General features: G+C 27.6%; 1 protein-coding gene across 1 annotated transcript; it reads right to left on the reverse strand.

The window, feature by feature from the left end:
• Positions 1-1,152: 1,152 nt before the first annotated feature.
• Positions 1,153-6,157, reverse strand: MIOX5 (myo-inositol oxygenase 5). Its single transcript, XM_022299056.2, has 11 exons — positions 5,965-6,157; positions 4,780-4,921; positions 4,400-4,481; positions 4,122-4,326; positions 3,516-3,575; positions 3,356-3,408; positions 2,676-2,798; positions 2,498-2,567; positions 2,343-2,421; positions 2,147-2,228; positions 1,153-1,409 (listed from the first exon to the last, which is right to left on the reverse strand). Exons 1-11 carry the CDS (start codon positions 5,993-5,995, stop codon positions 1,383-1,385), a joined length of 954 nt encoding a protein of 317 aa, XP_022154748.1. The 5' UTR covers positions 5,996-6,157; the 3' UTR covers positions 1,153-1,382.
• Between the last annotated feature and the right edge of the window lie 9,869 nt (positions 6,158-16,026).

Here is a 16,026-nt window from a genome sequence, read left to right on the forward strand (position 1 = left end):
GAGGAAAAAGCAGACCCGATGCTCCGGTAGGAAGAGGAGGGAGACGACATGGCGCGTGCATCGCACGTGTGCAGATGTATTTTCCTGGCCGCTAATGTGTTGCTTTTGGGCTTTAATACTAAAGGGCCCGTAAAATAATTGCCTGATGGGCCTCTGCCCAGCCTGGAAAAGCCCATGAAAAATAAATATTGCAAAAAAAAAATCGTGAAAATAATAAACAAAATCTAAACTTTTAGCTACAAAAATGCACATTTAATTATAAATTTTCAAATTATTTGTTTTCAGAGCCATCTTCCCATCCTAATTTTTTTTCCTAGGGTTAGCAAAGATGCTTAGTTTCACTTTATTAGAGTGGTTGGTTGGTCTAATTTTATTATGTACTGGATGTTTATTATACTTTAATAAATAAATGGATGTTTATTATACTTTAATAAATAAATGTTGCGTTCATGCTCAAACACCAATAAAAAAATATATTAGCTTTCTCCATTGAATTCAACTTTCCTTCTCTAACAATTTATTATATTATATTATCTTTATTTTCTAAGGTGAGTGTTTATGTTGCTAACTAGAATATATATTGAGATGATTTTTAACATAATTTATTTAATTAGATATCCAATACTCATCATAGTGTTATATGTGTCAAACTCTCAACATATAAATGTTTAAATATTGTCCAACAAAGCAAAGATCAACATAACTCCAAAATAATGACCAAAGCTAACGAAAATATAACTTTACATTTGAAGAATAAAATACGATTGAAAGTCTTCAAACACATTTGTCCATAAAATACTAATAAATTATGAATAGAATTAGAAACAAGAGGAAAGAAGAATCCTATGAAACATTAAAGAGATATGATAACATAATTGGAGATGAGATGATAATATAGTTAATTAATTAAGATAGGTATTGCCTATTGGCATTAAATATATAATATACACGTTGCCTGTCAATTTTCCACCTTGCATTAAAATAATAATGCCTCTCTCTCTCTCTCTCTCTCTCTCTCTCTCTCTCTCTCTCTCTCTCTCTCTCTCTCTCTCTCTCTCTCTCTCTCTCTCTCTCTAGCTTATAGAAAAAGACAAATATCCCACTCTATCACACTGATAAATTTGAAAACTAAAATCATTACGAAAACGAGATGCAAGATTTAACTTGATTGGCTTAAATAAAAATTGCGTACATGAACCGAAGATGTGAACTTGGAAAATATAAAATGCATACGTTCGATCAATTTACAAACTAAAATTTGGCAATTATTATTATTTTGTACATATAATATCTTTTTTTAATATATATGAACCCACCCAATCAAGTCAATCACCATCCTCATATTCGTCGATGCTCACCAAAACTTTCTAATTGATCGATGATCACCATCTAAGCTTTGCGGGAAAATACTGTAAAAAAGTACATATCCAGTCATCACTGTCGGAAAAACCCGACTCTATACACCAAATTTATGATTAAAGCCCCGTTTGATAACTATGTCGTTTATCGTTTTCTACCTTCTTAAAAATTAAGTCGAGAAACATTATTTGAATTTATTGTGTTACTTTTTTTATATACATAATTTTCAAAATCATTTAAAAAAAGTAGTTTTAAAAAATTTGATTTGTTTTGTTTTCGAAATTTAGTTTCAAATCAAATTTAACCAATAAGAATAATTTTTAGGAACATGATACTAAAAACCAAATAGTAATAAAAAAATGATACTTCTGTGAGGAATAACCATTTTTCTCGTTTTCTATAGTAAATTATAGGATATCTATCCGTACTCTCTTCCTCACTAGTAAATTTGAAAATTTGTCCAACAAGTGAAAATCAAAATTATATAGAGAAAAAATGACAATACAGTTTGAACACTTGGACCTTCTTCTCTAATATTATTTTAAACGCACCAATTAACTCAAAAACTCGTTTTAAACTTGATATATCACCAAAATGAACCAAAACGCTTAAACCGATAAATTTGGGTCAATTTAGTCATTTATGGGAATCAAATGCTAATCTTAATTCTTAACCAGTAAAATGTCTGTCTTGTAAGATGTCCATGGACTTCCGATTCAATGTGTCTAAATAAAAGAGTAATAAAATTGAATAAGATCAAAGTTAAATATGCGTGTCGAGTTCTTACCTTTTCAATAAGAGATTGATAGTAAGGCTTCACTTTTTCAACGTCGACTAGAACTTTGCTCTTGCTATAGAGGTCGTATTTGCTGAACATGATCATTCCAAAAGAAATATTAACATCACTTAATAATTTTTCATTGAAACGATTAAAAAAATTAAAAAAAAAAACCCAATTGAAGAAATGGGATTGATTAAATTACTTGAAAATCTTGAGCCACTTCAAATTCTCAACATCCTCTTCGTTCATCAAGTGTTCATATGCTCCTCCTCTGTGTAATGCTACAATAAAATAAAATTATCAATAATCATATTATTTATTTTACCTCACATATTATACCAAGAAATGGAAACTTACGATAAAATGAATGATATCTAATGATAAACAATCCAGCAGGAGGTAGGGTAGTTCCATTCTCTTTAGCCACCTACAGATTATTTTGAATGCAAATTCATATAGTAACAGAAATTGAATTGATATATCTTAAGATCATAAGAAAAAAAAACAATATACTAAAAAAGGTTGATTTTAATACCAAGTACATATAATCGTCATGCCCCCAAGAAATCATTACGTTGTCTAGGCCACACCCTTGAGAATAGATTCCATATTTGGTGTTATAAGATGGATTATCATAGTCCACATTCTCCTTGAAGTACTGCAAAATATAAGGAAAAAAACCATCAGAAATCTCTTTCCATAAACTACTTGATAACAATTTTATTTTAAAATTTTGGTTCTTAGATTATTGATGATTTAGGGGCTCTTTATTTTGTTTTAGTTTTCTGCTTTTAAAAATTATGCTTTTTTTCCCACAATTTATTTAGAATTTTTTCACATTTCTTTTCTAATTACACGTTTAACTTTTAGCTAAATTGTAAAAATAAAAATAAGTTTTTGAAAACGTCTTAAAAAGTTGGTAACTAGAATACATAAAACGGACTTAATTTCATTGGTTTAGTTTTTCAATTCATAGAAATACTTTGGGTTGTATTTATATTGAAGGGCAGAGCAGCAGGAGAAAAAAAAAAAGCAAATTGTTCGTTCGAAATTAGCTCTATAAAACACTGAAGATTTTGTTTCTCCCCAAATTTTTAGAAATGAAAAATCATAAACATAAAACATTACGATGCAATGAAAAAATCATGGTTCTGTAAAAATTAAAGAAAAGAAGTAAGAACGAAAGTTAAATTTTGAGGTTAACGTTTTTACTACCTTGTGATGAACAATAGATTCATCAAAAGCACAGCCAAGAGGGTGTGTATCACCTACAAAATATTTACATGAAGATTAAAAAAAAAACAAACCCTTGTATAAAGAGAGAAAAAAGGTTCAAAAAATTATACAAACAGTAGGGCCAAAAAGAATAATATACCAACAACAGCCCATTGAGGAAGCCCTCCAAAGCTAGGAAGAAGAAGAACCTTTCCAAGGTCTAAAAGAACCCCACCAAAACACACAGTCAAATATTGTAAAATAAATAATAACATATATATATATATATGTAGTACATGTCATAAATTTTAAACTTTATAAAAAAATTAAAAGTTAAATAACTATTTGTGTGCATGTAATCTTAAAATGTACATTTTGATCCGGTACTTTCAATTTTGGTTCATTTTAACTTTTTTTACTTTTAAAATTTTGTTTTTATCCCTATATTTTTTAAAAATGATCATTCTCGTCCCTTAATTTTATTTTTAATCTCATTTTTCCTATTACAATTTCAACACAACACTACAATACTCAATATATTTCTTAAAATGTAACCATAACTTTATATTAAAGAGTTTTTGTGATGGGTAGAAGTCGTGTTAGAATTTTGAAACTATGAACCAAAATAGTCACTTTTAAGAATAGAGAGACCATGAAAGTACAAGTATTTAAATGAATCAAAACATTATGAAATCAGAGGGACTAGAATGACCAAATATTAAGACAAAAATATAACAAAAATAAAAATAATTAATGAAAATTGTACCATGGATGAGAGCAGTCAAGTGGAGCCAATCTTGATTGGGATAGTCTTTTCTAATGGCTTCAGCAGACTGAAGCAAGTGCTGAATCTGAGGCTCATCCAAATCTGGATCACTGTCATCTACTACTTCGTTCAGCAGCTCACAGCATTCCCATATGCTCATTTCTACCTTCTCCAACTTCCCATATTCTTCTCTCATTCTCTTCACCTGTTTTCCAATAGTCCCACAAAAAAAATTATCTTACTTAAAATTAGTTTTGTTATCAACTAATCGAACTTACAAAATCATAGGTTTGGTTGATGTGGTTCAAGCGGTACAATTCTTCTACGGTTTTTTGCCTTTCACTTTCTGCATCATAATCCCTACAAAAATATTTACACAATCAATAAATTTCAGCCGAAAATTAAGAAAACAAATAAATTAAAAAAAAAATGGGGGGGAGGATCGCGGATAATGAATTAATTTGTTACTTCTTGATTTTCCATTTTAAATTCCTAGCAGCATAGTGTCTAAAATTTTAACTAAAGTTAAATAATAATTAAAAATTACGTCAAGATAATTTAATGGTCTTCTTATTAAAAAAATAGACGAAGATTAAAGAAAACAAATAATAAACAAAATGAAAATCGTATCAAATGAGATTATAATTCATAAGGTAACCTGAATGAATGGCCAAAAGAGTTAATTTCGGGGGCGACAAATGCGGCGTCGTTTGGTGCAGGTTTTGAATTTACAGACCCACCGTCCAATACCAACTTATCACTTTCTAAATTACACAGCTTCTGCTCCTCAACCTCTGATCCTGTAAATTTAATTCATAATATTTAATCTCATTAATCAGTAATTTTCTTAAAGTCCAAGTCTAATCAAATTATAGAAACTAAACAAAATGTTGCCATTAAAAAAAACAAACAAATGTAGTTCTCAAACGTCAAACCCATACTTTATTGTCAATCTTCGACTGAGATTTCGAAAAAAATTAGTAAACAAAGCTTATTTTTTAAATTATATATATATATATATATTTTCTTTTCTTTTTCTTAATTGAAAAGTTGCATGTTAAATTTATCTCAACGAGTGATTAAATTTTCATCAACAAGTATAAAAAAATATCAAGATATGACATTAATATTAATAAATTTTAATTTATTTAAAAATGTTATAAAAAAATTATTTATATAATTTTATCCCTGAAATATTTTCAAAAAGTTTAGGCATCAACGTTTCAAAATATTTCAATAGCTTACCGATCCCATCGTTTTTTTTCTAATTTTATTAAGAAATCTAATTATTTGACAGTTATCGATGTTTATGGTTCTCATTTTCATGAATTTATTTAATCATTTTTGAATAAGCGTTGGGTTCAAGCAAGGAGAACTTCTATCCCGACATACTCTTTTGCAGTTTCTGTTTTAAAATTTTATGCTGATTTACTAAAATTATTTTATTGTTTTCTATCTACTCTCAAAATTGTTTTCATAAATCTATCTTTTGTATTTAAAAATGGGCAAAATTTTCGGAAATATTGTTAAGAATCTGGAAGTTAAAGAGAAAACAGAGACATTGTGGAATTAGACTAACAACCAGTTTCGAAAAGTAATTTTAGGGATTAAAAAATTCGACTAGAATTCCAACAGTATTTCTGCAACTAGCTAGGGTAAAAAATCGAGAAAAATGCTGCTCAAAATAACAAAAACACCAAAAGATTAATCGCAAAGCTATTATCATCAATCAGGACGTTGATCAAATAGAGCGAAATTGTGTACAGAGAACTCAGAAACGATGTTGCGAAGAAGAACACATTCAATTCAATGGAAAATTGAAATAGAGAGATTGAAATCATACCGATTTTCGGCTGCTCGATGAGGATCGTCATTCTGAAAATGGAAGGAATGCCGAGAAAGTGAGAGAAAACGGAAAAGAAAACGAATCGATGAATTAAATCTCTGAGGTTTTGCTGCGGCGAGTTCGGGAAGGAGAAATCGCGCGTTTATATAGTGGCAGAGAGAAGTCCTTGCCGGAAAATTGGAAACCCGCGGAGTCCTGAACTGAAAATACGCAAACCAAAAAAGTTAAAATATATCTTAATTTATAGATTTCCGATAATCTCCCTGTCTTATCTCTTTAACTGAACTAAACTAATCCAAAAGAAACGTTCAAAAAGCATCGTGGTGGCGGGAGATGAATTTTACTGGCCTTCATGCATGTGTTGCCTCACCAGTCACTTACCAATCAAATTCTGCCACGTGGACTCCTAACTCCACCTTTCTTTTCTTTTTCTTTTAACTGAGTTTGTGGATAAATAGTCTCGTTTGTGATATAATTTTAAAATATTTTAAGAATCAAACTCAAATTTGAAATGGATGTAGTTTCCTGTTTTGTAAAAATTATGTTTATTATTTTTTCTAAATTTCTTTATTATGTTTTTCAAAATTATTAGCTAAATTTTAAAATAACAACTTTTTGAAAACTACTTTTTAACACGTTTGGATTATTTAGCTACTATTGGGTTTCAAAATTTGACAGCTTAATTTTTACAAGTTAAAAAAAACTAAAAATAAAATAGTTATGAAATCACGAGTTTAACTAATCAAATTAAAAAGATAATAAAACAAAAACAAGATAATCTATAAAATATTTCTCAACTAAAATTTGAAATATTAGATTCTTTTGAGAGGGTTGAACTTAGTAGAAAATATTGAAACCTTGAAATTTTATTCTTTAGTTTAACTTTGAATTTTTCTATCTCGTACAATTATTTATTACAATAAAACATGTCGATGAATCTTTCAACTTTTCAAAGTTGAAAAAAAAATATTTTTTGTTTGTTTGTAAATTTGGCTGATAATTAAAAGGGGAAAAAATGATATTGATTAATTAAAAAGGAAGGTAAAGTACTTAAATGCAAATTTGGGAAAATTAAATAAATAAATACAGAAGAGGAAAATGAGTCAGCTAAAAGAAGAAGATAAATATTATCTTAATGAACGTTTGACAGCTAATTAATAAAATTGACCCGTTGCCACGACATCTACTCATCGTTTGTTTTTGTTTTTGTTTTTCTTTTTTATTTTGTTCTTAATTTAGAAATCCTTCTCTCGGTTGCCAAATATAATCCCAAAATAACTAACGCTCCATATTAGGATTGATGCACATCTACAGTGATTAATAAGAATGCAAGGTGTCAAAGCGAGGGTTATTTGACCTATATCTCGAACAAGAAATTGCGAGTTCGATCCCTATTGAAGTATACTCGCTTTGACATTTTGTTGATAATTGAAAAATATAAAAATAAGGAATTTAATAAAATAGCTCCCCTTTGCACGCGTTCACGATCACCAGTCTCAATTTAAATAGTTCGATATGTGTTTAGTAATATATTTATAAATTAGTAAGAGTTTCTAGCTAAATGATAATGAGTTAATATAACATTTTATCAATTAATTTATGAATATGTATGAAACAAAGCAACATCAGCCAAACAAATTTGTAAACAAGAAATATAATACAAATTGCTTGTAAAGTAGGTATAATTTATACTGCTCGATGACTATTTCGTTTGTTATTTTATATTATTTGAGAATAAAATTTAAAATCTAGTTTGCCCCATGAGCTTATTTGTTTGGTTATCACTTTTTAAAATACATTCTTCAAAATCTAGACTAATTTTTCAAAACTTAAAAAATGTGTTATCAAATACGGGTAAAACATGTCAAAGAAATTAAGAGAAATCAAATATAATTTATAGAAAAACAAAAAACAAAAAACGACAACTTTCTCTAAAAAGTTGTAGGTTCAAATTTTCTCTCATATTTATGATATTATGGTATTAAAAAAAATAAGAGATATCAACTTTTAATTGTAAACTTGGTAAATTGTATCAATTTTTACCTCCAACTTTCAATTTCATCAACCAAATTTAGAAGTAAGACATTTTTTACCCAAAAAAAAAAATTGAATCTCTATTTCTCGCATATTTATGTTATATTTTGGGCTAAGTTACTATAGTGCCAATATAACTCTTATTCTCAATGTATAGTTCAAGGATCCCTTATATGGGCTTGAGCTTGGAAAATCCCCACCGGTTCACTACTCCGGCCCACATGTTTCGGCCCAACATTTCTACGAGCTAAACCGATGAAAGCTATTTTGTCCTGAAAATAAATGGCATTTGAACAATTTCAGCACGATTTTAAAAATAAATTAAAAATCAACATACTTACATTTTTTGTTATATCTGACAGTAAAACACGAAAGATATTAAGGGAAAAAATCCATTAGATACAGTGTAAAAAATATATAAAAGACATATTTTTAATGAAAAGAAGTGTGAGATAAATTTAGTTCCATGACATAAATTTAATATATATATTTTTAAAAATAGGGCAACATTTTACTTTCTATCGACTTTTCTTTTTTATATTTATCTTACATGTGGATTTTAATTATGTTATTTTTATAAAATTTTAATTTTTTATTATATTTAAAAATATTTATTTATTTTATTATATTTATATAAATGTTTCTATATTTTTCATTTCCGTCCCCTCCGTTATTACAGCTTTTTCCCCAACTTTTTTTTGGCGAAAAAGGCAAATTTTTTAACGGGACGGTGACATTTAGCGGCACCTAAATTCTCACGAACGTACTCCCCGAGAAGAAAAGAAGGAAAAAAACAAAAGATTAGTTTGACTTTCCATGCTTAAATTCCAAAAATTAAGTTTTAATTCGAGTTAATCGACATATATCTCTAACTAATAGAGTGTGACTTCGATCCTCCACTTTTCCTCAAAAAAAAAATATATGATTTCACTTTTAGTCCTGGTTACTAAAATTATTTTTCTTTAATTTAATATTTTAAAATTGATATAGCTAAATTAAAAATAACACCTGGTCTAATAGACCCTTTTATTTTTTAAAGCTAATTGTATGTCAAATTCCCCACCTTACTTTCCAACTTTATTTGGACCTCTTGTTTATCTTTTTGACCTTAAATTGGGGTATGTCATGTTTTTCACTTTGGCTTCTAAAGTTTTTGGTAGATCTTCAAAATCTCAATGATGTTGACTTGTAATGTTACTATCATAGTAGGGATCAATGAGGATTGACTCTTTACCCTTAAGTTTTTCAATAATTAAATCTACCATCAAGAATAAATTTCATCCCGATTTAAAAAAATCTACTAAATTAATGATACTATTTTCTAATTTTATTTCATAAATTAGTGAGCATGTGCGTATGTGATTTAATCAACATAACTTTGGAATTGTCAAAAAGAAAAAAATCAACATAATTTTGGAAGTTAAAAAAAAATCCTTAAATGTCATCACATCATATAAAACCTAGGATACAGGCTAAGGTAATTATATTTCCTAAAAAAAAAAAGGGTAATTATAATACTAATGTTTCTCATTGAAAACAAAAATAGTTAAGTAATTGAAAAACTGATGAATTTTCAAATTTAAAAAACAAATAAATAATGGAGTTGTGGATGATTAGTCCTATCATTGATTACCACACAAATTTTCCTTTGGACCTTATCAATTTAATAAAATTCCCACGTTATATTACCCCTTCCTTTCTTACTTTCATAATCACAATTAGTTTTCACTTCTTAATTTCCTTAAATTATGCAAGATTATAAGTTAATTACTACTCAACCAACAAAATTAATTTAATATTAAACTTTTCATTGTTTTCCCTTTTTCTCTTTTAACATTATTTATGTGTTGGTTCCTTTACGCCAACCCTTTTTAAATGACTTATACTATTAAAAAGTATATATTATAAAAAAATACACTTTTATTATAATGCTAGATATTTTTTTTAGTTCGGCCCACCATCACATTATAATATAAAGATTTAAGTAAAGAACTACCACTATTAAAGAGATCATGTATTCTGTATTCTGCCATGTACATATAAAATATATTGTGAAGATACGTCTGACAATTTCTTGAACAATGGTTTTGTTTTCTTTATAATTTAGAAGCATCAATAAATACGTTTAAAATATCAACCAACCACATTTTCAATGGATACTTTCAAGAATCAAAATGTTTAAATTAATAAAAGTGATGATAATCTCTTACTATTTCGGAATATTGTGAAAATATTCACGAGTTGTCGATAAATATTGCAAATAAGAAAAATATAAATGTAAATTCTAATAATGATATTTCGTTATGTACTTTTTTCGAACTTATAATTCAGTCTATAAATTTTAGTGTGTAACAATTTATCCATCAATTTTCAAATTAGTAACAAATTAATAAATTTATAGTATGTAACAATTTATTCCATCTAATTTGAAGATTGTAATGATTTAGTCTTTATTGTAAATTAAAAAAAAAATTATCAGTATTCTAAATCATTTTAGGATAAAAATCAACATTTAGTTTGATATTGTCTTTTACGATAGAGGCTGGATTGTTACCAATTCTAAAATATATGAACTACATTGTTATATGCTAAAATTTAGATATTAAATTATTATCGATGTGAAACTACTAATATTAAATCATTAATTCAATAATATAGGGAGGGAGTAAATGTATTTTTTAACACAAAAAAAACTATCATGTTTTGTAAGTTAGATTTTGTTTTCTTATTATTATTATTTTTTTTCAAAAGGCCATCAACAGTTGCGAAATATGGAATGGACCAATACCCGTAAAAGACTCCTCCATCCATATTCGGAGAGGACAAACCCAACAAATTGGGACCATTTATCAAACGTCCAATCTAATCATAAAACAAAAAATTGAATTAAAATACGTACCTAAAAAAAAAGTTTGTAAAGAGTGATGGATATTTTTGAAAAATGGTACGAGTTTCATAAAGTACCTCCTTTTTTTTTCCATAGCAGCTAATCGACGATGCATGGTAAAATATCTAATAAATTTGTTACGGATATAATTAGAACATGTCATTTGGTCATTCACTTACAAGCTCGTTCAGAACTGCCTCAATTCAGACAGGCTAATTAAGAAATATAATTATCTATATGATTAATCTCGTGCAAGTTTAAGTTACACCAATCTGAGAGGAATAATGTAGATGCCACAAAATGACAATAAATAAGGAGCATAAAAAATAACATGATCGTACTTTTCAGTACTGTACTATGGAAAGTGGAGTTATTCCTCTTAAATGATGTAATTTTTGGACAACTTAATTAAGTTCGATTTGATACCAGTTTGATGTCTAAGATTATATCCACAAGATGTTCAATTTGAATTTAGAGCGACCCATCCCTATCTCTAAAATCATAGAATAAAACTGAATTTTTATATGTTTGAAAACGGTTAAGAGTATGACAAAAATAATGATGTAACAATTAAATCCCAAGCATGCATTAAAAGTAAAATTTGAGCTACAAACCAAAAAAGAAAAAGAATGTCAAGTTGGCTTGGAACTTGGGACAGGACTCTTCTTATACTCTACGACATGTCGGCCTTCACAGGTTCGGAAGCCAACACGATAAGTTACGACCTCCACGTTCCACTTCCACTTCCTGCCATATCAAAATCTCGAATTTTTGTTTTTTTTTTTAATAATAATAATAAAATAATATATAATAGTTATATATATATATTGAAACATTTAATATTGAATAATATTGATAGATATTAACTTTTTTTATATAAATACTAATATTTAAATGGTCGATACTTTTAGTATTTTTTGGTAATTTCATACCCCTGTTGGTGTTTTTTTCATATTTGATTAATTGGGTTAATAGTTTTGTCCCATTTTTTATTTTTATTTCAAAGTCTTATATATTTTAGAAATTTACTATCATACGTATTTTCGAATTAATTTTTTCAATATCATTTCACTAGCTCTATTCAACTCCTAACTCTGCAATATTTTAAATATATTATTGAACATTAAATTTTAATTATAAAAATTTTATGTTGCTAACTTTATTACTTAATATTAATGTGCTATATTGATAAAATTAATTAACGAATTAACAAAATAAATAAATTAAATAATCAAAGAAAATAGGTTAGTTAAACAAAATAAGTAATGTGCATAGAAAATCAAATTAAAAATTAAGACTATCCATCCCTTCAAAGTCATTTTTTTTTCTTTTTTTTTTCCGGTTGCACGCTTATTTTATTTATTTTTTATTTTTTAGTATAACATGTGAAGGTGGGGATTGAACTCACAACCTTTTAGTTGAAGATATATGTCAATTATCATTGAGCTATGCTGGTTTTATTAGGTGGTACACCTATTTATGTGTTATTTTTGTCTCATATCAAATTATTAACAATATACAAACTTATTTGAATATATTTCTCAAAAAAAAAAAGAATAAAAAAATTATTTGAATACAGAATTATAAGTTTATGCCAAAATCTAGTCTACTTACGAGTGCAGCAAAAAGAGTGACGTGTGAAAGGTCTTCGATCGTACATAACCTATAAGATTAAACTCAACACGGTTGTGGTACTCTACTTAATGCACTCTAAAGTTTAAGTCAATATTAGTTCGGAGTAGATAGAACGAGAGCTTAAAGATTGATGCAAGAAATTGTGTACCTTGAAAAAGGTACGCTCCTCTATTTATTGAGGAGTAATCTGGGGGACTATGTCCTGAGGGATCAAGACTGTACTGCTGGAGGCACGATTCTGTACTATCTTTTCAAAATCACTGATATTACGGATGAGACGTATGCCAAACGTTACCAACTTTCTTATCAAGTGCATTATGTCTCAAGCATGAAAGGACGATCCGCCAAATTACACAAAACATGTATTTACATAACAAAAATCCGGAAACTTTTGTAAACTTCTAACAAAATTGTACTGATAAAATTGAAAATGAGCCTAAAACATAAAAGATTAAATTTACAATTTAATGGTAAAATTACAAGTTTAAAGTTTAGTCTTAAAACTTTCATATTTATGTCTAACATATGTTTAAATTTTAAAATGTGTCAAATAAGTTATTGAATCGTATAAATATCTAATTAATTTTCAAATTTTATTTTTTGTCTAATAGATACCCGACAGTATTAAACATTTCAGAATTAATAGATACATCAAACATAAAATTTTGTATAATATAAGACTCTGAAATTTAAATTTTAGATTTAATGAGTTACTTGACTTTTAAAAATGTCAATTAATTCAATAATCTATTAAATACAAAATGAAAAATTTAAGATCTAATAAATAAATAATTAAAATTTTAGAAATACATTAGACACGTTTGAAATTAAGACAAGTATCAGGCACAAACCTGAAAATACATTGTAATTTAACCGACACAAATTTTGTTTTTATTTTTGTAATAAATTTGAATGATGAAATATGTGTCATTCCGTTTACGAAGAGGTGGATAGAAGAAGTGTGCTACTGAAAGAAGAACGAGAATCTCGAGGAGAGGGCGTGGCAGATGGCGCCACGTGTCGGGACGAGGTGTGGCGTTGGGACATAAAAATAAAAATGTCGTGTAGCGGGAGGGGGAAGGAAGGCGACAAAAGATGATACGTGTACGGCCAGTTTTAATGGATAAGAACTAAGAATGGACGCCCTGGAAAAGGACCGTACAGAATCGCATGTAATATTTATCGTACGGTGCGCAGCGCCACCTCGCTATTTCTTTTTGTCGGCTTCGTTCTCCAACGCCCCCTCATTTTTCGCCACCTGTCCCTCTCTTTCCCGTACCCCTTGTGCTATTGGAAAAATTTACAGTCTTCACACACCAACTTCCATACTACTTCCATTTAAATTGTGTCATTATTTTTATGTGAAATCTGTATTTTTAAAAGTAAAATTGATATACTCTATCTCACTTTCTCTTTCTTGAATGAATGGTGTATTATCTCCCTTATTAAATATTATTATATAAATAAAATTAATCAATCCTATTTTACATTTTTTTCTCTTAAATTAATTGTTCCTTCTTTCTTATTAGATATTTTAGGTATTATTTTTTTTCCATTTTCTAACTTATTTATCTGTTTAGTATTATTCACATCTTCACTTGTTTCTCTCCTCCTATATTTTCAACTTTTGAATTTCTCTCACTTCAAGCTAAATTTATTGTTTCTTTTTCTTAATGTTCACCATTAAAATTATGTATGAGTTTTCTATTTATTTTTTATTTTCTTGTTCTTTTTTATTATTCTTATTCCATTCTCACCATTTTTGTGAATTTTGACTATTTGATTGTAAAGAGTAAATACACTTTTTTTTTCTTTTCAGTACAAATATTGTTGAATTTTAGGTTAATTGAATTATTTTTGTTTCAAATCAATGGCTAGCTAAGAACCTATAATTCATCAAAATGAAATTTTTAAATACGTTATCGACATATTTTTTCAATATATATAAATATATTATTCATGTTTTATTATTCGATATTTGTACGTCTATTAAAAATTGGATATCGAAATGGATAACAAATAAAATATGTTGGATTTAATATTTTTAAATTTGGTTACGCATCTACTTTTTAAATTTTGTTTTTATTTTAAAATAAAGTTACAAAAAAAATATCAAAATTTGTAATAAATAAAATGTAATAATAATATTGATTAAATGATACAAAATAATTATTTAACTATTTAAAAATAAAATTACAACCAAAATAAAAATATCAAAATAAAATAAATAAACATTCCCTTTTCTTATTTTAGAAGTCTGTAAATAAAAATAGAGAAAAAGATATAAAATTGTTGAGAATATAAAATTTATTGGTTTGAAAGAAGAGAAGAAACTGAAATAACGTTGACAATGAGAAAAGAAGGTGAAGCTATTAAATGTAAACTTTAACATAACTTAATTGATTGAGGTATATATCCCGAACAAAAAATTTATTTATATAATAATATTTAATAAGAGAGAGAATACACCATTAATTCAAGAGAGAAAAAGTGAGATAGAGTGTATCAATTTTACCTTTAAATATGCGGATCGTACGTAAAAATTAAAAATATTTTTATTTAGATAATGATAGAACTCATCTACACATGACACAATTTAAGTGGGAGTAGCATGAAAGTACTATGAAAGTACTTCTCTCCATGCTATCTCATCCTCCTCACTCTCCCTCTCCTTTACCTTTTTTATTTATTTTATATTCAAATAATATCTACGACTGCGATTCAAAAAAATTAATAAATAAAATTTTATGGTAAAATTATAATTGAAAAAGACGTGATTGGAATAAAATGAAATTGACCAAAATAGACATCTTAAAAGTTTAAGGACTAAAATAAATAGAAATTGAAAATAGGAGGACCATGGTTATATTTAAACATTTATTTTAATTTTCAAACGTCAATTTTAATCCATAGTTTTTTCAAATAATTATAATTATTTAGGTACTTAATATTTATATCAATTTAATTTTAATATAAATTAAAATTAATAATATCAATTTAAGTAAATAAATTTTATTTTTATTTTTATATTGACACAAATTTATAATCTCCATTCACCAACTATTTGTTTACGTATCAGCCAGAAAATAATTTCATATAATAAATAAAAAAGGATCACTCTTGTTAGAGTAGGGCCACAAGGGCCATACCACGTAACAAAAATGGTCTCATTAAATACAAGAATTTAATTATAGCAACAATACTATTATGATCTCATTGGTGCCCTACGTTGCCTCCAACATTGGGCATTGTTTGAAATTCATGAAAATTTTACTGCAACTCAATAAATGAATTAGCGTAAAATTGATATGGTTATTGTATCTCATTGGTGCCCTACGTTGCCTCTAACCGACGTACATTTCACAATTCGAGTTTCGTGGCCCATCCTCCTTGTTCTTGGCATGTTCGAGCTGATCAACTACGCCATTTACGAACTTGACTCCAACGATCAAATACGTAACCGCATAACTGTATCTCAACCTTAATGCGTATTTCACGTCTAG

The sequence above is a fragment of the Momordica charantia genome (assembly GCF_013281855.1).
Source record: "Momordica charantia cultivar OHB3-1 chromosome 8 unlocalized genomic scaffold, Mcharantia_2.0 BLBB01000008.1, whole genome shotgun sequence".
Lineage (NCBI taxonomy): Eukaryota > Viridiplantae > Streptophyta > Magnoliopsida > Cucurbitales > Cucurbitaceae > Momordica > Momordica charantia.